Source organism: Dacryopinax primogenitus (assembly GCF_000292625.1).
Source record: "Dacryopinax primogenitus strain DJM-731 SS1 chromosome Unknown DACRYscaffold_12, whole genome shotgun sequence".
Classification (NCBI taxonomy): Eukaryota; Fungi; Basidiomycota; class Dacrymycetes; order Dacrymycetales; family Dacrymycetaceae; genus Dacryopinax; species Dacryopinax primogenitus.
This window is the reverse complement of record NW_024467209.1, coordinates 1-18300: the sequence shown is the minus strand read 5'-3', so window position 1 is coordinate 18300 and position 18300 is coordinate 1. Positions and strand designations below refer to the sequence as shown.

At 50.9% G+C, this 18300-nt stretch overlaps 8 protein-coding genes across 8 annotated transcripts; 5 read left to right on the top strand and 3 right to left on the bottom strand.

Annotated features, from left to right (window-relative positions):
- Positions 1-73: 73 nt before the first annotated feature.
- Positions 74-1089, top strand: DACRYDRAFT_22962 (spindle assembly checkpoint protein). Its single transcript, XM_040773035.1, has 4 exons — positions 74-255; positions 305-435; positions 488-614; positions 669-1089. The coding sequence occupies exons 1-4, from the start codon at positions 161-163 to the stop codon at positions 949-951; spliced, it is 636 nt and encodes a 211-aa protein (XP_040627393.1). The 5' UTR covers positions 74-160; the 3' UTR covers positions 952-1089.
- A 319-nt stretch (positions 1090-1408) lies between these two features.
- DACRYDRAFT_54044 (uncharacterized protein) lies at positions 1409-2316 on the top strand (the record flags this gene model as incomplete). Its single annotated transcript, XM_040775226.1, has 3 exons — positions 1409-1810; positions 1865-2166; positions 2214-2316. 3 exons carry the CDS (start codon positions 1409-1411, stop codon positions 2314-2316), a joined length of 807 nt encoding a protein of 268 aa, XP_040627392.1.
- An 832-nt stretch (positions 2317-3148) lies between these two features.
- DACRYDRAFT_108561 (ARM repeat-containing protein) lies at positions 3149-6537 on the top strand (the record flags this gene model as incomplete). The annotated part of the gene is made up of 16 exons (XM_040768681.1): positions 3149-3201; positions 3253-3349; positions 3402-4095; positions 4144-4325; positions 4381-4447; positions 4502-4623; positions 4678-4709; positions 4765-4827; positions 4879-4903; positions 4953-5026; positions 5079-5274; positions 5321-5426; positions 5474-5545; positions 5593-5751; positions 5802-6033; positions 6087-6537. The coding sequence occupies 16 exons, from the start codon at positions 3149-3151 to the stop codon at positions 6535-6537; spliced, it is 2625 nt and encodes an 874-aa protein (XP_040627391.1).
- Positions 6538-6664: 127 nt separating this feature from the next.
- On the bottom strand, positions 6665-8648 carry DACRYDRAFT_108560 (uncharacterized protein; the record flags this gene model as incomplete). The annotated part of the gene is made up of 3 exons (XM_040768680.1): positions 6665-8428; positions 8480-8546; positions 8593-8648. 3 exons carry the CDS (start codon positions 8646-8648, stop codon positions 6665-6667), a joined length of 1887 nt encoding a protein of 628 aa, XP_040627390.1.
- A 1401-nt stretch (positions 8649-10049) lies between these two features.
- DACRYDRAFT_108559 (uncharacterized protein) lies at positions 10050-11057 on the bottom strand (the record flags this gene model as incomplete). Its single annotated transcript, XM_040768679.1, has 4 exons — positions 10050-10202; positions 10287-10559; positions 10628-10920; positions 10976-11057. The coding sequence occupies 4 exons, from the start codon at positions 11055-11057 to the stop codon at positions 10050-10052; spliced, it is 801 nt and encodes a 266-aa protein (XP_040627389.1).
- Positions 11058-11551: 494 nt separating this feature from the next.
- DACRYDRAFT_108558 (uncharacterized protein) lies at positions 11552-12383 on the top strand (the record flags this gene model as incomplete). Its single annotated transcript, XM_040768678.1, has 2 exons — positions 11552-11614; positions 11658-12383. The coding sequence occupies 2 exons, from the start codon at positions 11552-11554 to the stop codon at positions 12381-12383; spliced, it is 789 nt and encodes a 262-aa protein (XP_040627388.1).
- A 501-nt stretch (positions 12384-12884) lies between these two features.
- On the bottom strand, positions 12885-14005 carry DACRYDRAFT_108557 (uncharacterized protein; the record flags this gene model as incomplete). Its single annotated transcript, XM_040768677.1, has 4 exons — positions 12885-13399; positions 13492-13648; positions 13701-13850; positions 13904-14005. 4 exons carry the CDS (start codon positions 14003-14005, stop codon positions 12885-12887), a joined length of 924 nt encoding a protein of 307 aa, XP_040627387.1.
- A 687-nt stretch (positions 14006-14692) lies between these two features.
- On the top strand, positions 14693-17991 carry DACRYDRAFT_116999 (uncharacterized protein). The gene is made up of 11 exons (XM_040770300.1): positions 14693-15037; positions 15084-15190; positions 15242-15536; positions 15585-15683; positions 15739-16690; positions 16751-16861; positions 16913-17038; positions 17087-17260; positions 17311-17496; positions 17546-17599; positions 17652-17991. The coding sequence occupies exons 1-11, from the start codon at positions 14780-14782 to the stop codon at positions 17903-17905; spliced, it is 2616 nt and encodes an 871-aa protein (XP_040627386.1). The 5' UTR covers positions 14693-14779; the 3' UTR covers positions 17906-17991.
- Positions 17992-18300: the final 309 nt, after the last annotated feature.

The following is an 18300-nucleotide window of genomic DNA, read 5'->3' as shown; positions in this document are numbered from 1 at the left end:
CTTTCCATAACGCGTTTAACCTATCCCCGGATTGAACTGGCACAAGTAAATTGGGTCGACTTCCGTCCATCATCCGCCTTTCTCGACAGATATCACCCAACTCAGCTACGCCCTAATCTAGGTTCGTTGAGGGAGGTTATCGACACTCTTAGATACGATCATGCCTGTAGCTGCCGTCCAGAAGACCAAGGCGAATATCACCCTTAAGGGGTCGACGGAGATTGTTACGGAGTTCTTCAAATATGCTGTCAATAGGTATGTCGCACAGTTGTTTGGTTTGCTGGCGATGTGACGTGGTCAATAGCATCTTGTTCAATCGAGGTGTATATCCTGCAGATGACTTCAACATGGTCAAGAAGTACGGACTCGTGGTTCTCGTGACATCGGATGAGGCATTGTCGGCATATTTAGAGAAGATCTTAACACAAGTACGAGGTATGTGACGATACCTGTCAAGGATGAAACACCTGTTCTAACGCTAGTTTAGAGTGGTTGATGAAAGGCTCTATTGCTCGGCTGGTCCTGGCAATTGTGTCCAAAGAATCCCGCGTAACCTTGGAACGATGGCAGTTTGATGTGGATGTTACAGAGCAGTCGGAAGCTGACGGTCATGGGTGCGTCTGTCCCGAATCCGACCCAAAAACTGTGCTTACTGATCTGATCGCTAGAACTGGCCCTCCTCCAAAGCCAGAGTCCGAGATTAACGCCGATATACGCGCCATCATCAAACAAATCGTTTCTTCCGTCACTTATCTTCCCACTCTGTCCGAACCATGTGCTTTCAACATCCTGGCATACACTTCGGCGGATGCCCAGGTGCCCGAAGGAGAATGGTTGGATACTGATCCCCATGCCATTGAAGCTGGAAAGGCCGAAGCCGTCAAGTTGCGAAGCTTCAGTACTAATCATCACAAGGTCGAGGCCATGGTTGCATATAGGTACGAGGGTTGAAAGGTTGTACGGATCATCAAGTTCGCTGTCTGTTTACGAAGTGGTACTTTTCTAAATAGAAACCAGCGACAAAACAGGACATTCGCTCATAGGGCGGTGCCTTGTGTTGTATATTCTCTTTATTACAGCAATTATCCCAGTAGCCGGAATACTCGTATTCGTCCAGTTGCAGCCTGTGTTTACCCACGACAACAAAGCCGGTTTCAGGGATTGATGACGTCAGTACGGCGCGTTCTCCTGATGATTGATCCAGGGGCGGCTGGCGATCTGTACGCCTCGATCCAACACCAACACAAATCCGTCATGTTCACTTGGTTACGCCCTTGCCTTCCTACCATCCACACCTACTCTCCCTCTTGCTCCCATGTCAATAGTCAACTTTTTGAAACGTAAGGCTCCTGCCGATGGCGACGTGGATTCAGACATGGCGCTCTTGCCAGGAACAGTTTCGAAGAGAATGAAGCCAAGCCTACCGGCCTGTGACTTTGCTTTATCTTTCCGAGGGCCCACTTTCACGATCGTACCACCACGGTTCAGCTTGACCGTGCACTCTCCATTGATCCATAGACCGATTGTCGATAAGGACCTGGACATGACGCTCTATCGTCCGTTCGTCCACTCGACTCGACAACTCTACGACTATCTGCTCGAGTCGCTTCCCTGGTATCGCGTACAATATACAGTCCGAGGAATGTCTGTCAAAACCCCAAGATATACGTCAGTGTACGGCAAAGATATAACAAATAGCCGGGACAAGTTGTACCAGAAGCAACCGCGTCCAATACCGCCCTTACTGGCAGCCCTGAAGAACGAGGTTGAAAAGGTGTCGGGTTCTTCATTCAACTTTGTCCTATGCAATGTTAGTACGCTATTGCCATGATACGCCTGCGGCAGTACTGACACAAATATCCAGTTCTACGCCGATGGGAAAGACTCAATTTCGTATCATTCAGATGACGAATCCTTTCTCGGTCCAGAGCCCTCTATAGCAAGTATGACTTTGGGTGCCACGCGGTCATTCTATATGAGGCCCAAGACAGACAAATCTGTCCCCGTTCTGAAGACCGATCTGAGAGATTCAGATCTCTTGATTATGCGCGGGAAGACGCAGCATTGCTGGGAGCATAGCGTTCCTAAACGAGCAAATGCTGCACCACGCATCAACCTTACGTTCCGGAAAGCAATGAACGTCAAAGGAACGAATAATTATTACAGGTGAGATCACTCGCATCACTTTCATCAGCGATTTGAATGCACCTCAGGTATAACGTCGGTGATGGTCCAGTTTTCCGATACATACATGGACGAATGGTACAAATCATGTCGGACAATTCAAAGACCAACGAGCCCGCGGTTCTCATTTGAGAAGGCCAGGTTGACTGGGAACGAGGATCTCACGATCATTTTGTCCAGCTTATATCAATAATCGTGATCCGCGGTCTCGCTTCCGACGTCACACTTACTGTAATATATAGTTGCAGGATTCGTCAGTGATCGGTTGCTCTACGCAAGCGACACGGCCTCCGCTACTTGATGCGCCCGGACCATATCTGATCCTAGGATCAAGAGCACCGGGTGTTGGAACGCTTCGTCAGAATTTGGCGGCACATATGGGGACAAGTAGTAATACTTTTTAGTCTTGCGTCTTGATCGATGGATCTGTCCAGAGTGAGGAGGCGCCGAAGTGATTGTTCAACCGTTTACGTGTCCCTGTAGTATTCTTTTGTCCTCTTATATATACCATCAGATACCGTTCGCATTCCACGCCGGGATGACCGACGGCGGTGCTGGAGATCAAGTAATGGCCGGGCGAATTGGTACAAAAATGCAGAATGGAGCACATATGATCGACGTGTAATAACAATTTCAAGTCATAAGGGTGCAGGGGTAGAATGGATGCATGTGCCAAGTTCTGAATGTCCATACGGGAAGAACCAACCTTCTCTCGTTTTCCTCGCTTGAAGCTGTCCTCTCGCTACCGGAGTTCGGCTCAACTGCAAAGGGTACTAGTACTGCTACGTCCATGACTGTCCCCCGCTTCAAATAGAATCCACCGCTTGTACGTCAACGTCTGCATTCCAAAACCCCTACAGCGCGTCTATATCGCTCTCCTCAATCGCTCTATACACGTCCGCAAACTTCTATCGAGATGTCATCGTCACCGCTCACAGGCATATCGGCTGACCTGCTCTCGGTCATGTCCGAGCTCATGGCCAAATTATTCGACCCAGACAACCAAGTCCGCAAAGAGTACGTTCTCTATACTCATTCATCGCGTCGCATTCTCACGCCTCAACGCAGCGCTGAAAATGAATTTATGAATCATTGGCTTGCACAGCAACCAGAACAGACAATGCTTGCTTTAGCAGAGTTGTGTCGCACCCACCCTGCTCCCGAGGTTCGCACAGACCTATCCCTCGACGGAACGCAGGATGCTTACCTTCAATCAGGTGCGCAGCTTCATAAGCGTAATGATTCGTCGTCATCTCGACTTTGAACTCCCACCTTTACCGGCGACTGGTCCGTCCACCTCCCATGTTCTGCCTCGGACATTGTACTCCAACCTCTCGGCCCCTGTGCTTGCGCTGTTCCAGTTGACCCTCCTGCATGCGCTGGATACGGAGCCAATACCGACTTGCAGGCGCAAATTGGTCAGCGCGATAGCGAGGCTCGTAGAGCATGGACTCGAGATGGGGAGGCATTGGAATGAGCTAGTGAAATGGTTGTCGAACAATGCGCAAGGAGTGGGGGAACTTGCAGCGGAGAAGCGCCGAGACGCGTTTGGCATTTTGGCAGAGGCGCCAGCTATCATCAGCGATTTCGACGAGAACGCTGTTGGGGCGCTCCTCGAGAGCGGCCTAAAGGATCTGAACGTGGACGTACGACTGATTTCGCTTGAAGCAACCGTTGCCTATTTGTCTCTGCCGACTTTACCTGGAACTGCATCTGCCTTATTTTCGTTGGCTCTGAACACTCTCGCGTCCATGCCAAAGGATCATCTACCATTGGCTCTCCAAACCTTTATACCGTTTGCAAGCTCTCGTCCCAAGCTCTTTACCCCTCATCTCGCACAGCTGCTCTCCTTTGTACTGTCTTTCTTCGGGCCGGGTCCCACTACACCAACTCCTATGAACCCCACTCTCAGTAAGTAGCTGTGTCACACGGGGTTTCTCTGTCACTGATCAATGTCAGTGCTTGACGATGACCGTGAGCAAGCACAAAGCGCGGGACTTGAATTATTAGTATCACTGTCCGAGTCTGCATCCGCACAATGCAAGAAAGTTCCAGGTTGGACAGCATCGATATTGCGCATATGCATGGAAGGCATGTCAGGTGAGCAGCTTGAAGAATGGGAAGACTGGGAGACTAGCGAGGTACGGCCGAAGCAGAAACCGGAAGCATTCAGCCTTGCTGAACGTTTTCGGATAGCCGCAAGATGATGAGGACCATAGCTATCCTCTTGCCTTCGAACAGGCTATAGATCGATTGACTATTTGTCTTGGCAAGTCGTCTCGGTATCCGGGCTAGTTTGCTCCTGATGTGCTGCTAGGCGGTAAAATCGTAGTCCCGGCGACCTTTCAATATGTACCGCAGATGCTGCAAAGTGCGGAGTGGAAGCAACGACATGCAGGATTAATGGCCATGGCCAGCTTGGGAGAAGGCGGATCAGCTGTATGTATTTGTTCACAAAAGTAGTCAAGACCCTGCAATGACGTCTGTGATTAGGTGCTGAAGCAAGAGCTAGGAACTATTGTGAAGTACGATCCCTGATATGCCAACTTTCTGCATGATCTTATGCAGTTGGTATTCTAGTTTCATTGCAAATGCGTTCGGCGATCAGGAGGGCCGTGTTCGCTTTGCAGCTTGCCAGTGTCTGTAAGCACGTTCCATCTTTCTTAGAAATTTGCGTCTGATGCTGCTTCGCAGAGGTCAACTCTGCACCGACATGGACGTAGGTTATTGTTGCAACGGTTGTTGGTGAAACCCTGACATGCGCACAGGGTGCCATACAGCAAGATTATCATGCCACCATCCTACCTATCCTTGTCAGAGCGTTGCGTGATCCTGTCGCACGGTGTGTCCTTTCTCCGTGCCTATGGGGTGGGGTCACTGAGTGCTTATGCCAGCGTACATGCACACACCGCGTCCGCTTTGATAAACTTCTGTGAGGGTGTTCCCAAAAACATTCTGGCGCCTTATCTACCAGACCTCGTATCTGCGCTGGCGGCGTTATTGAGTGATAATGAGCAGAGGTATGTTCAAGAGCAAGCATTGACGACCCTGGCGATGGTGGCGGACGCAGCCGCAGAATTGTTCAGTCAGGTAAGACAAAGTGGGGGTTTAACATTTCTTGTTGACCTTGCCTTAGTTTTATGGCTCAGTGATGCCCGTGCTCGTCCATGTCATGCAAAATGCCAAGGCTAAGGAATATCGATTGCTGCGAGCAAAAGCCATGGAATGTGCCGGCCTGATAGGTTAGTTCAATCTGGGACCAGTATTTCCGTCTGCTGACCTTTGTAAGCTGTTGCCGTCGGCAAGGACCGCTTCACTCCGGATGCACACCAATTCTGCGAATTGCTTGTCCACATGCAGAGTACGTCATTGACTGCATGGGGGAAATCGTATTACAGCTTGGATCAGATGAGCAACACGATGATGATGATCCTGCCGTACAGTACCTCATGGGCACGTGGTCTAAAGTGTGCCAGACGCTTGGTCAAGATTTCGAACCTTACCTGCCCTATGCCATGCCCGGTCTCCTTCATGCTGCCGCTCTGAAACCGGAAATAAGGGTGTTTTGTAAGGCGGGGTCATGGTTTCCATGTCAGTCAATTGACAGGATATTCTAGACGAGAATGACACGGCTGACTTTGATTCGTATTCAATCATCGAGCTGGGTGGACAAGAAATAGGCATCAAGACCGCGTTGCTGGAAGAAAAAAGTATCGCATTCCAGAATCTTGCCATATACGCGGCTCAACTCGGCCCGAAGTTCTCGCCGTATTTGCCTCAATCACTCGAATTGGCTATTCCTGGTCTGTCTTTCGTCCTGCATGAGGGAGTGCGAGAAGCTGCGGCAATGTTAGCCTACTTCGGTTTGGTAATAACGTCTGGCTGACATATATCTCAATTAGGATGATCCCTCAGCTGCTGCGGTGCGCCCAGCAATGCAATCAGCTTTCCAGCGCCATGATTCGTGGCGTTTTCCAATCTCTGGTGAAGGCAATGCAAACTGAGACCGACCCAGCATATCTTCAATCTCTCTACACCAGCTTTGCCCATTCAATGAAAGTTCTGGGTGGGTCCGGTGCTGTTGACGCCGACGTTTTGAAGACCTTCTTTGATGCAACACAAACTCAACTCCATGACATGGGAGACCGAAGGCGGCTACGCGAACAACGAGTCAAAAAGGAAAACATCCCAGCCGATGAGCAGTTTGACCTAGAGCTTGTAGAAGAAAGTGAGGACTCCGCATTGACTCAAATGGCTGCCGCCATTGAGCAAATAGATTCCTCACACCAGTTTCTCCTCGTTATCGCTCATATCAGGGAGCTTGCTATCTCTTGGACCAGTGATGAGGAGTAAGGCTATTCATGAGTCAATTTCATTTCATTTCAGGTCTGATGTCTTGTTCCCGATATATGTGCCACAACAATTTCCCATGTAATAGCCTACAAAACGAACCGCACATTAATTTTACAACATCCTTGAATCATGCTGCCTTGGGATACCACGCAGAGGGTATCTTCTCTACAACGCTCGCCCATCTAAAAAGTCTTCCTTCCTCGTCACTTTCAATGAATGATGGTCCAACAATCCCACGATGCCCCGGCACGGTCTTTGGATTATTGCGAAGGCCGCGCTCGATTTTGGTCAAGCGATCCTCGGCGTCGCACCAGAACAGCACCCAATTACCAAGCCGCATGTGGCCAGTACTCCTCTCAAAGTACCATTTATTGACCGGATTGTCGGCTCGACTGCGCCAGACGAGATCGCGCCCAATACCCTGGCCACCAAGACCCCCAACATTGGGGTTCCTTGAGTCAAGTAGACCGAGACCGTAAGACTCGTCACGGAGGGCGACCCACAAGAAATCGACCGTACCGTCACCTTGGAGGGAGGGTAGCATAGCGAACTTGTCGAGGTACGCAATAGGTGTGCCATCAGGGTTCGACGGATCGCGCTCCTTGGTCACGATTGCACCGCCTTGATAGTCACCTGAGACGATAGCAAAGTCGAGGTCTCGTTCGATGCGCTCGTAGAACGCATCCTCCATGAGAGTACGGCCGAATGACTTCTCCAACAGTGCAGTCATCTTGGTTTGATCAATCTGAGAGGGGTCCCTGATGATTGTAATAGGAAGACCATGTCTGATCAACGTAGGGGTATGAGCTGTGACAGCTTTCGGTCCCGAGAGCAAAGCATGCGGGAGAGAGGATGACTGCGCCGGCTTATTGGTGATGAGATTGCCGATCAATGAGCGGGATGACCGGTGCGAGACCATAACAGCCGAGGAGGTTGGCGGCATATATTTCAAGCATCGCTTGGAAAGAGCCAAGTTCTGCAGCGCAGTAGGGTGTGAATGGGCCCATTGAGAGAGGAACGTGTCATGAATGTGTTGGTATTCGGATTCGAGATTGACCAGTAAATGTGGCAGACCATTGCGAGCGTATGAGGGGACACCGCCTTCGCGATTGATGATCATGAGGCGCAGTGGCGTAAGATCCTGGCAAGAATTTGGGGCGGTATGACCAGACTGTGGGACTGCTTCCTTCGCTGCGTCGAGCTGGGCCGCCTCCACCATTCCTTGGGCTAGGGCGGATATGACGAGGTTGCCATCGACCCTCACGGTGCGCAGCTGGGAATCGAGCGCTAAAGGTGCCAGAACCGGAATTTCACCTGCCCGCAGAGCTGAACGAAGAGATTCGAGGTCTTCGGGTTCGGTGTGTGCGTTGGCGAGAGGATCTTCGTCCACAGCGGCGAGTCCTTCTCCCTTCTTGGGACCCAGCCGAACCACGGACTGCAATACGGGTCGAGCGCGGGCTCCCTGCTTCTCGAGAGCAACGACAACGCGCTCAGCATCGTCCACAGCATTCAGTCGCTCATCGGGTTCCCCACGCTCCCATTCGTCGTTTTCCACAATGATGACACTAACAAGACCAAGCTTCTCGAGATAGACCATGCCAAGCGCGATGGAATCCAGTTGCCTGTCCGTGAAGGGACCCTGAATCTTGACGAGAGCCGTATGCTGAGTTACTGGATCCAGCAAGGATGACAACAAGGGCGATTCTTCTACCAAGAGGTCGGGTATGGCCGTGTGAGAGACGCGATAGTCTGGCAGAGTGGGAAGTGTCGAGTTGTTATTGGTGACAGCTTTCGTGTCTGGAAGATTTTTGGGCTTAGGAGCGAAGCTGGCGAGATACGACTTGGAATCTCGTGCATTTGGACCGGCATTCAGGATGGAGAGGATGAAGTCCTGCTGAAAGATGAGAGGGGAACATGGGCGGTGGGTAGACCAAGAGAGTACGCACGTTTGCTCGTGGATCCACTTCCTCGCCGTCAATGTACCGAAAGTCTCGAAGACCTCTACCACGCTGTTCTAGAGTTAGTTAGAGTGATGTGAATGAATTGGATGCATACCTGTCGGATGGAGGTGGGAGACCACGCGACGGTTCGAGCAGCACGATTGGTGGCATTGCGGGCGGATGATTGTATAGCATGGAGGGATTGGAGACGAGAACTCAGGAGCATTGGACGATGCGAGGGCGATTATACCTCACTTTACGTCGGTTGCTTGGAAGGGAGTGTGGATGGGGAAGGATGGGAGGGGGGTTATAACAGTTTGATGCATGTAAAAAGGCACGGGGAGGGAGGCCGTGTTCGTTAGCCGCCCTATAGGAGCACCCTATGCGCCCGTCGTCGAAAATTTGGGCAGTCCTTGCCTGACTAGGAACAAACGGAGGCATCTCTGGACATCACTGGTCTGCCACACAGAGAGACCAATGCGCTCTCCGCGCGTTTTACACCTCGACCCATGCTCTCATTCATCGTGCTTCGTCCACTCTGTTTCATCCTATTGGATCGGCTGCCCTGTTGTCATCTTCTTTCTCAATAATGGTCTTGCGACACAGGGTTGTATCTCTTTGAAAGTACTCACCTTGAATTGTCGTTTCACCATCGCTCGGATCCTACCGTTTCTTCCTTCAAACGTGCCTCGGGATACCCACCAGCCAGCAGACTGCTTCCTAGTCTCTAAACGGACTGCATGTCCCCATTTGCTTGTCTCCGCTTTCCCGGGTGGCTCATTGTGACACGCAACTTGAGGGTTCGTGAAGCCGGATATTGCGGATTCTTCCATTTGGGAGATCTGTCTCGAGATCACAACCCTTTCCTCGAGTTCAACCTCTACGATGAGGCTCTTCGGACGATCCGCGGACCGTTGAATACGGACTGTTGCTGCCGCGGGCATCTTCAAATATCCCAGCTTGTCGACATCTGGCGGAGATGCTAGCCAACCTCCGCGATTGGGACGGCAGCCCTGGTTCAGTCCGGCAGAGCCACTGCGTAACTCTCCCGTTAGGGTGAATTTGAGCGGCGCTTTGATTCCTAATTGCACATTCTGGAAGACAGCAGCGACAGCGTGGCAACACGTCTGAGGTGCGTTTGTTCAGCTGCTGGACACGGTCACTGCTACGTTTCATTCAGATGCTCCCAACCACGACAATTGTATCAGACGGTTACTTCTACGGGCCCGCGAAATTATTCTGAAAGTTCCCATGACTTGCCTGGATTCGAATTAGGTCTGTGGCGCGTGCATGCGGCTGATGTCCAGGTCGGCAGTAATTTTACGGACGATGAAAGTGATGATGCGGACAGCTAGGGCGGAGCGGGAAATTGACATGTTGCTTGAGTCGACGTATCTCTCGTATGCCCTTGCCATGAAGTGAGTATGTGGACCATAATCACAGGAAGTAAATTGAGAGTAGCACTATTTGCCCTCTGGGTGATGCCGCTATCTGGCCGATCCAGGCTCTTATGTGTCATTTCTGTATGTGCTCCCTCACTTCCATATGCATTCATGTGCTCATAAGAATTATCTAGGACCTGAGGTGGAGGAGCGTCCAGCCGCCTTCAAGGATGCGAACGAACCCGTTCGGTTTGGCAGCCACTGTGAAGTGTCCGAGCTCACCATTCGCGACAACAAGAGGGTCGGCAGCAGCCTGAGCAGCAGCAGCAGCATCCTCCCCCTCCTACTCCATAAAAGAGATGGTTGTCATACCCAAGTTTTAAGAAATGAGCTGATGTTTTCCACTTTGAGAGAGATAGCGGTGTACAACATTGGTCTCATTACACATCTTGTTCTTGATCAACATCTCAGTGTGAGGTGGGGTGCAAGTGCCGTTGGATGTGTCCTTCACGTAGTGCTGATTCAGTAGCAGCACGTCAGCATATATCATGTATGGGCTCAGACTGAGCACGTACGTGAGCAGCCCATTACGACGCCGACCGTAAAGGTTACCCCGAGGGATGTTGTATGGGAATGTTTCCGCCATTGTCTGTTCATAAGTGACTACATCGTTCCATATGGCCCAGATTTCGAGCCATCCCTGGCCTTCAAATTGATGGGGCACTACATGAGGCTTAGGACTTGGTGAACCTTGACGCGCTGGCTTACGTCGAACGAGTAGAACTTGCGACACAGGGCGGTATTCTTCACATCTGAGAATGGATAAGTGCGACTGGTAATGATCAGCACTGTTCCACCATCGGCCTGTCGCGCCTTGGAATTGAGCTCGACGGATGCCGATCCCTGTATTCCCAGGCTTGGATCTTGGGCCACCAGCTGAAGGAAAAGGCGCCAGTGGCTGGAATTGAGCTGAGTGCCGGTCTTCGCTGCATGGAGTACCACTCCATGTACAACTGCCTGCCGATCAATGTTCTTCAGCTTGGTGACATTGATGGTCTCACCTGTCTCACATGGATCATGTCAGATAACATGCTACATGCTCTGTTTTGTACTCACGACTCTCAGGGTTAGCGGCCTGGCGGGCATGCTGGTCTAATGCAAGCCTAGCCACCTGTTCGCCAGCTTGAAAGATAGACATGGTGGAGTGTTTAGTATGCGACTAGATTGGGCGGCGTGTTTACTGGGGTGAGGAGGGGTTGGACGTTCGAAACAGGTTGTATTTATAGGAACATGTCTGCCAGCAAACAGCAAAGCATTTCCCGAGCCAGAAGGGACTGTGGGAGGCGCTTGAACCTCCTTATTGTCTGTTCTTAGCCGACAGAAGCAGTCACAATAGTTAAATGCATAGCCTGCCTACGCCAGCAAGAACCAGAGGTAGCCGATCAATTTTCCATTGGTGCTCGACTTTGTAGTTGATGATAGGAGTCATCTATAGGGCGGCGTCAATGGAACATGACTGGCGTGAAGGTAACGAAGAGCGCGGGAGTGGAACAAAAGAGTGGGAGTCAGACGTGACCATGGAGGCAAAATGCTGTGCTTCTGAGAGTAACTTGAGTTTCGATCTCCTCGTACGCATATCACTGTCCCGCTCATCAATCTCTCAAACAGTCTGCATTGATATTGACAAGCAGCATGTCTTACTGGGTGCAATGGCTGTGGGATACTCTGACGGGTTCGAAACAGCCAAACGTAAAGGTAAGAACTGCTGCAAGCAACGGCGCTTCATTGACCTTTGCAGTTTTGCGAGCCGTCTGCACCCACCATTACTCTTGACGATATAGACCACTTCTATAAGAGTGGTCAGTGGGAGAAGGCAAGGCTTGGTTGCCTTGAAGAAGATGGTCTTGGCGTATTCGGTCATAATGTCTCCCGGATGTCCGAAAGTGTCGCGGTCAAATGCATGGACTGGCGGGACAGACAATTCGAGCCTTATACGATGCGCCTCATTTCCACTCAAACTTCGATTCCAACTCCACGAGTACATGAATGCCTAATTCGCGACAGAACGATGTTTTTTGTTATGGACTACATCGACGGCGAGGATTTTTACACTCTATGGCCCAACCTCAGCCTGTTTGGGAAGTGTCGAATCATGTGGACCATACGCCGATACATTCGAGAATTACGCACGTGGAAGCCTCCTGTGCCCGATATACCGGGTCCAGTCGATGCGACTGAGAAGCCTGTTCGCTGCATTGGAACCGAATTTGGCGAGGGTCCGGCGGGACCGTTCAACTCGTATGCGGACCTTTACGATTGGTTCGAGCACAAGCGCGCTCTTGCTGTAGACATGGCTAAAAATTGGTTCCACTATGAGCTAGACGAAAAGAAGCTTCCACACTTCGACTCCTCTATGCCATTGGTGTTCACTCACGGCGATATCAGTATGCACAACATACGCATATCGCGTGACGGTACCGTCTGGCTACTCGATTGGGGTTCTTCTGGGATGTATCCCCCATAGTTTGAGTACGTTGGCATGATGAAGTACAAAGAGCCGATAAGTCAACCATCGCCATGGCTTTGGAGCTTCTGCATCCCGTTCATGGCTGGATGGTACCACAAGCCAGCCTCTTTCTTGCCAAAATCCGGACAGGGATTCAGAACCCCTATTGGGAGATTACTCCTGACGATGGACCCGGTGACAACGCGTCTGTGGACTAATGGAGTTGCGACTATATCGATCACAGATCACTTCCATGCATATTGAACAATAGCATATTAATGATACCGCCATGAGTTGCTATACAGACTTCGGCATTGTCCATTCCAGAACATCGCGGAAAACTTATCACAACAGACACGCGTACATGCTTGGCTCGCATGGCTGATAGCGATTGCAATCTGACAGGCCAGCGCATCAGGATCAGGGATCTCTTCATCGTCGTCTGACTGTCGCCCTTGTGTGGCCGCCGCGGCGAGCACACTGACCAACATAACCTGTGTAAAGGTTCCTTATCTGAAGCTATGGGAAGGAAACCTGATTTGCCCAGGGTGCGGTAGCAGAGTGCCGTTCTGCCCGCTTCACACCAGCCCAAAGCGCCACGATCACGGGGTAAATGTTCTTGCGATAGACGTCTGGAGACAATGATTTGTCGTCGTCGTCTGGGGTATCGAATTCGTCTTCGGATTGTTCGTCGTTGGCCTGGATGGAGGGCAGGGGTTTATAGATATCCTTTTCTGGTCTTCGTTTCGAGGGACAACGCGTCAGCTGGGGCGGATTGTGACTGAACGCAATCGTGAAGGCGCAGATCCAATGGTACAACACCAAGTGTGCGGATGGTGGGGTTACGGGATCAATCGGGCTGTGTCCATCATCACTTGCGTCATCCGTAAAATCGCTGGTGAGCTCGACATGAGAGTTGGGCGAAGTGGGGGAGGCATCCGATTGGCTGGAGTTAGAGGGGGGAGGGGAGGGAGATACAGGTGACGGTTGTGGTTCAACACTCCCCGACAGTCCGAGGACTTCGTCCGGATTTTCTTCATCGTCATCAATGCGTCATCGGTGCACGGTCCAGTGATTGCAAAGCGATCCAACTCTTCAACGAACTTGGTGCCAAAGGCAGCATCACTGTTGTCAGGGATGCCATGGACAGCATCCTCCTGGAATGTCGCCATATTGAACCATTGGCCAGTATAGCGCGCGTGCGCGGGGTATGCCGTTCCTGGCTTCAAGATTCTAGACGCCGGGGCAACAATGTCATTGGTGTCGAGGACGCAGTATGGAGTCTGGACATGGTACATGAGATGGCATCGGTTAATAGTGCTATCAGGTACGTACCACCATCATAGCGAGTGCGCCCACATCGTACCGGCGGTGTAGGCCCAGCCTCATCAAAACCCCATTCCGCGGATCATCCACTCCGTTAACCCGTGGGGAATTGAACTCGAGTGGCTCTGGCAAGTTTCGTAACAAGATATCTGCGATTCCCTTCAGAAGAGAGTTAGACTATACCGATGATGGGTCAAGATGGGCAGACTAACCTCGTTCCCAATATGCCGGCGAATGAGGTGCTGCGCCTCACAATAGAGAGGATCGCTCGCGGACAAGGTACAGACCTTGAATCTTTTGCCGGGGATGCTCATATCGCTAGTCTGGGAGGGAGGTTCGCGGATGCCATCCAAATTCAGTACAAGACACCCGTAATATCGTCAGTCTGGACAGTTCGCAAGCCGCGCTTTCCAGTAGAATGATGGACGACATTCGCGTGCACGGTGCCAAGAAGGTAGATGGCCACGCAGCACAAAAGTTTTTTGGATTGCGTAGTTTTGGAGGTCAACCAGGGGACGGGAATATCAAGATACCACCACGCTTTCCCACGCGTGTCTTCATTCGCTTCTCTAGCTAGTGGGATCATAGTCGACCAGGAGACGTATATGCTGGGCAGGAATGGGCTCAGAGGGGGGTTCGAGTGCCTGCAAGTAGTGCGGGGAACGTATGTTGGTGGTCAACCTGGTGCAGCTAGACTCAGCATGTGGAAGACTATTGAGAGGTGGTACTTTGACACGGAAATACGATGATTGTTAAAGGATTGGATTTTGGGGATGAGTTGGAATAAATGAATGTTGTTAATGATATGTGTGGCTGAGAAATAAGTTGCATGTGTCATTATGCTGACGTACGCCGCATGTTGAACACGCGTCACAACCCAGCGCACGACCCCACTCTAATATTCACGCGATCAAAACGGCTATTCACGCGATCGATCATGATATCAGTACTTGGCGCCAGGAAAACCGCAGTCCACCTTCTCCTCATCCTCGTATGCGCATCGCTTTTGTCCGCGCAGTTTCATATCGCTCTAGCATATAACCCGCTCTTTTCTCACTTGCTCTTTCCTCTCAATTGCACTATTTGAAATGGTCAACCAACGCGTAGTGGATCTATGTCACAAAGAAGAGACGGTCACATCCTACCTCCACAAACACCCGAACAAGGCGCCCCATAAGATCCCTCGAAAGCTCTTCCCTAAACCTAACCTATTCAAGAGGCTCTTCTTCCGTTATGAGGTCAAGAGGGAGCTACATCATGGTCAGGGCGAGCTCACAGAAGAAATGCTGGACCGGGTAGCAACATGCGGAAAGTTTCAGAAGCGCCCAAGCGATCTGTTTCTCAAGGTGTGTTTCAATCTCGGACTCTGCACCGGTACTTAATGATCATCAGATGTATGCCGACGTACTCTTGTGTTTAGAGCGAGATCCAATGTCAGGCTTGGTCTCTCCTCCCTTGCTCGGATCTACTGGTGTCATCCCATTATCGATCATATCCGTGTACGCAGAGCTCTCTCAAATAGCTTATTTATTTTCCTCATACATCTCCAGTATACCCGACATCATGCAGCATTATTATGATGTTATCGTCAGAGCAGAGCGTGAGGTTATTCTGGCCACGAACTATTGGCAGCCGTCTCGCTCCGTCACCAAGATCAGGGAGGCTCTCCGCCAGCTGTCAAAGAATGCAGGAGAGAAAAAGCGCAAAGTTATCGTCAAGCTTATGTATGATCGTGGCGCCCTTCGGCAGTTTGTTCACAATCACACCCCTGTACCGGCCGCAGGGTGGAAGGCAGTCGATCTCCCAGAAGCTGCTGAGATTCCGAACATTCAGATGGAAGTCATCGTACGATCATCTCCCTAAGCCCAATCCAACACTGCTAACTACAGTCAGAATTTCCACCGTCCCCTGCTCGGAACATTTCATTCGAAGTACCTTATCGTTGACCGGAAGGTTGCGCTTTTGAACAGTAACAATATCCAAGACAGACCTGTATGTCATTTCATCAGTCCCCAATGTCTATGTATTTGACTGATACGTTCTCAAGAACATGGAAATGATGGTCCACCTTGAAGGGCCAGTTGTTGACTCCCTCTTTGACATGGCAATGTTATCCTGGAACAACGCACTCAGACCACCGCTACCATCGTTACTAAAGCAGATTGGAGACGCGTCCTTACCTGCCCCCGCGAGGCGGTATCTGTTCGGGAAGAAGAATCCATATATCGCCTGTAAAGACATTGAAGGAGCGTCACGACGAGCACGAGGCGATCTAAGGCGGCAACACACTGAACTACTGGAGGAGCTTGAACGCGAGCGTCAGCAACGAATGCATAATCGCGGTGCAGAGCTCTGGGACACCGTCCGAGAAGCATTCCACGTTAACGCTTCTCCGACCGATCCGACTATGGCTCCACGCTCACGGGGAGCAGATTTGTGGGACTCCGTACGTGAAGCATTCCAACAGAGCCCAGTCACCGCAGAGCCGTCGAGAGGATGGAATATGCGGGATACACTACTACGAAGGAATCCCTCGGAGGAGCGCATGCCTTCACGGGGATTCACTTGGTCGTGGTCTCGTGACCCAACAGCAGCTGGCCCGAGGCGGCCTGCCACTCTTCATCATGTCAACATGCCAACCGAACCACTTGTCCTGAACAATTTGGATGCGCCTATGGTGGACAGTCCAACCGAAATGCGTTCCCGAGCCCACAGCCTGCATGAAAACCAGAGAAATGCAACTGAGAAGACACCTGCTCTGGAGGGAAGCACGGCGGCAGTGCCCCACACTCAAAATGGATCTCCCACTAGCTTATCTCCCTCTCCCGAGAAACTCGTGCCTCTTAGATCTGACGGTGCTGCCAATATCAAGACTATCTCAGATCCAGGTCCGGCCAGGTTTGCCACCACTGAAGTCTTATCCAACATCCCTGGTGGCCATGTCGATGCGGTCATGCTCCATGATTCACCTGATCATGCTACAGGAGAAAATTCGGCTCGTCATCCTTGCATGTGCTTCAGCTAATGACGGTGTGTGTCTGGCTGACCTGCATATTTAGTACATGTCTCAGTGCAGAATCCCCACGACTCCCACCTCACCTCCAGAGCAAATTCTTTCGACTCTGTACTAGTTAGACATACCTCGTTAGCGAAGGTAGCTGCCCACTTAAGTAAGGCATTTGTGGTTGGATTTGAAGATGCAGCGCTGATACAACTTCTAGACCTCGGGAATAATTGTGAGGTGGATCCGACTGCCACTGAATTAGATGGAGACTTCAAGCCCCATATCCTGCACAAGCCTCATGACCCCGTACCGATTGCCATGGTGAGCCGTCGTCCGCATGGCGGTAGGCCATATCATTTGCCAACGTCGCGTCTCCTCACATGCTTCGTAGCCCCTGGACATAAAGACATCCGCACGCCCCAAAATGCTGCATGGCTGGGAGCATTTCGCTATGCTCAACGGAAAGTGATCATCCAGACGCCAACGTTCAACGCCGCTCCGGTCGTTGCGGCCGCACTGTCTGCGTGCCGCAGAGGTGTCGAGGTTGTTCTTTTTCTGGATTTGGGTAAACCAGACTTGAAAGAAGCCAAATTGATCACCTCACATCCTGAACAGGCTTCAACGACCAAGGAGAGATGATTCCAGGCCAGGGCGGAACAAATGAGCAAGTTGTATTCAAAATGTATCGCATATTGAAGGAAGAGGGCCAAACCCATGAGAAGAACCTCAAGGTATATTGGTACACCGGAAAGGATCAGATCAAGCCGATGAATGCAAGAGTCAAGCAACGCAACTGCCACGGTGTGTATCTTTCTGTCATGTGACGGTACCAACTGAACGTTCACTTTAGTGAAGTTTTGTGCGGTCGATGATCAAGTCGGGATTGTGGGAAATGGAAATCAAGGTAGTTCATAATCAATGAAAGGCGAAGCTGTATCTCTGAACGAGGATAACAGACACACAGTCTTGGTTCCATAGTCAGGAGATCAACATCATGGTCGATTCTCCTGCCATTGTCGAAGAGTGGCTCAACGGGCTAGATACTAATCAAAATACCCTCGCATTTGGCCTGGTTGATGACGACGGCATATGGAGATACAGAGACGGAGAAAAGAAAGGACAGCCACTTGAGGATCTTGGCGGCCTCAAAAGTGGTCTCTTCACCAGTCTCCGTGAAGCAATACGAATGGTTCAGAAGGCGAGAGGTTAGGTGCCAAATCTTCATCCGGTGTATCTTTTCATTCTACTTATATCCGTCGACTGGCACATACACACACACACACCCCTACACTGCATAATATATGATGTGAGACCTATGCATTGGAACCAGATTGCAAATCAGCTGGCTCGGGTTATACCCCTCTGGCTCGTCGTTCCTCCGTATCGCGAGCTTGTCACCTCCAGTCAGACTTCTCCAAGTGTTGACCAGAGGTCGCACCACTGTGGTACGGACAACGATAGATCGCTGCTGGTGTTGGTAGACTCTTGTCTAGGGTTAGGGTTAGGGTTAGGGTTAGGGTTAGGGTTAGGGTTAGGGTTAGGGTTAGGGTTAGGGTTAGGGTTAGGGTTAGGGTTAGGGTTAGGGTTAGGGTTAGGGTTAGGGTT

Coding starts and splice junctions, on each gene's coding strand:
- DACRYDRAFT_22962 (XM_040773035.1), top strand. CDS start 161: ATGCCTGTAGCTGCCGTCCAGAAGACCAAGGCGAATATCACCCTTAAG. Junction 436..487: donor GATCTTAACACAAGTACGAG/GTATGTGACGAT, acceptor ACGCTAGTTTAG/AGTGGTTGATGAAAGGCTCT. Junction 615..668: donor TCGGAAGCTGACGGTCATGG/GTGCGTCTGTCC, acceptor TCTGATCGCTAG/AACTGGCCCTCCTCCAAAGC.
- DACRYDRAFT_116999 (XM_040770300.1), top strand. CDS start 14,780: ATGGTCAACCAACGCGTAGTGGATCTATGTCACAAAGAAGAGACGGTC. Junction 15,537..15,584: donor ACATTCAGATGGAAGTCATC/GTACGATCATCT, acceptor AACTACAGTCAG/AATTTCCACCGTCCCCTGCT. Junction 15,684..15,738: donor ACAATATCCAAGACAGACCT/GTATGTCATTTC, acceptor TACGTTCTCAAG/AACATGGAAATGATGGTCCA.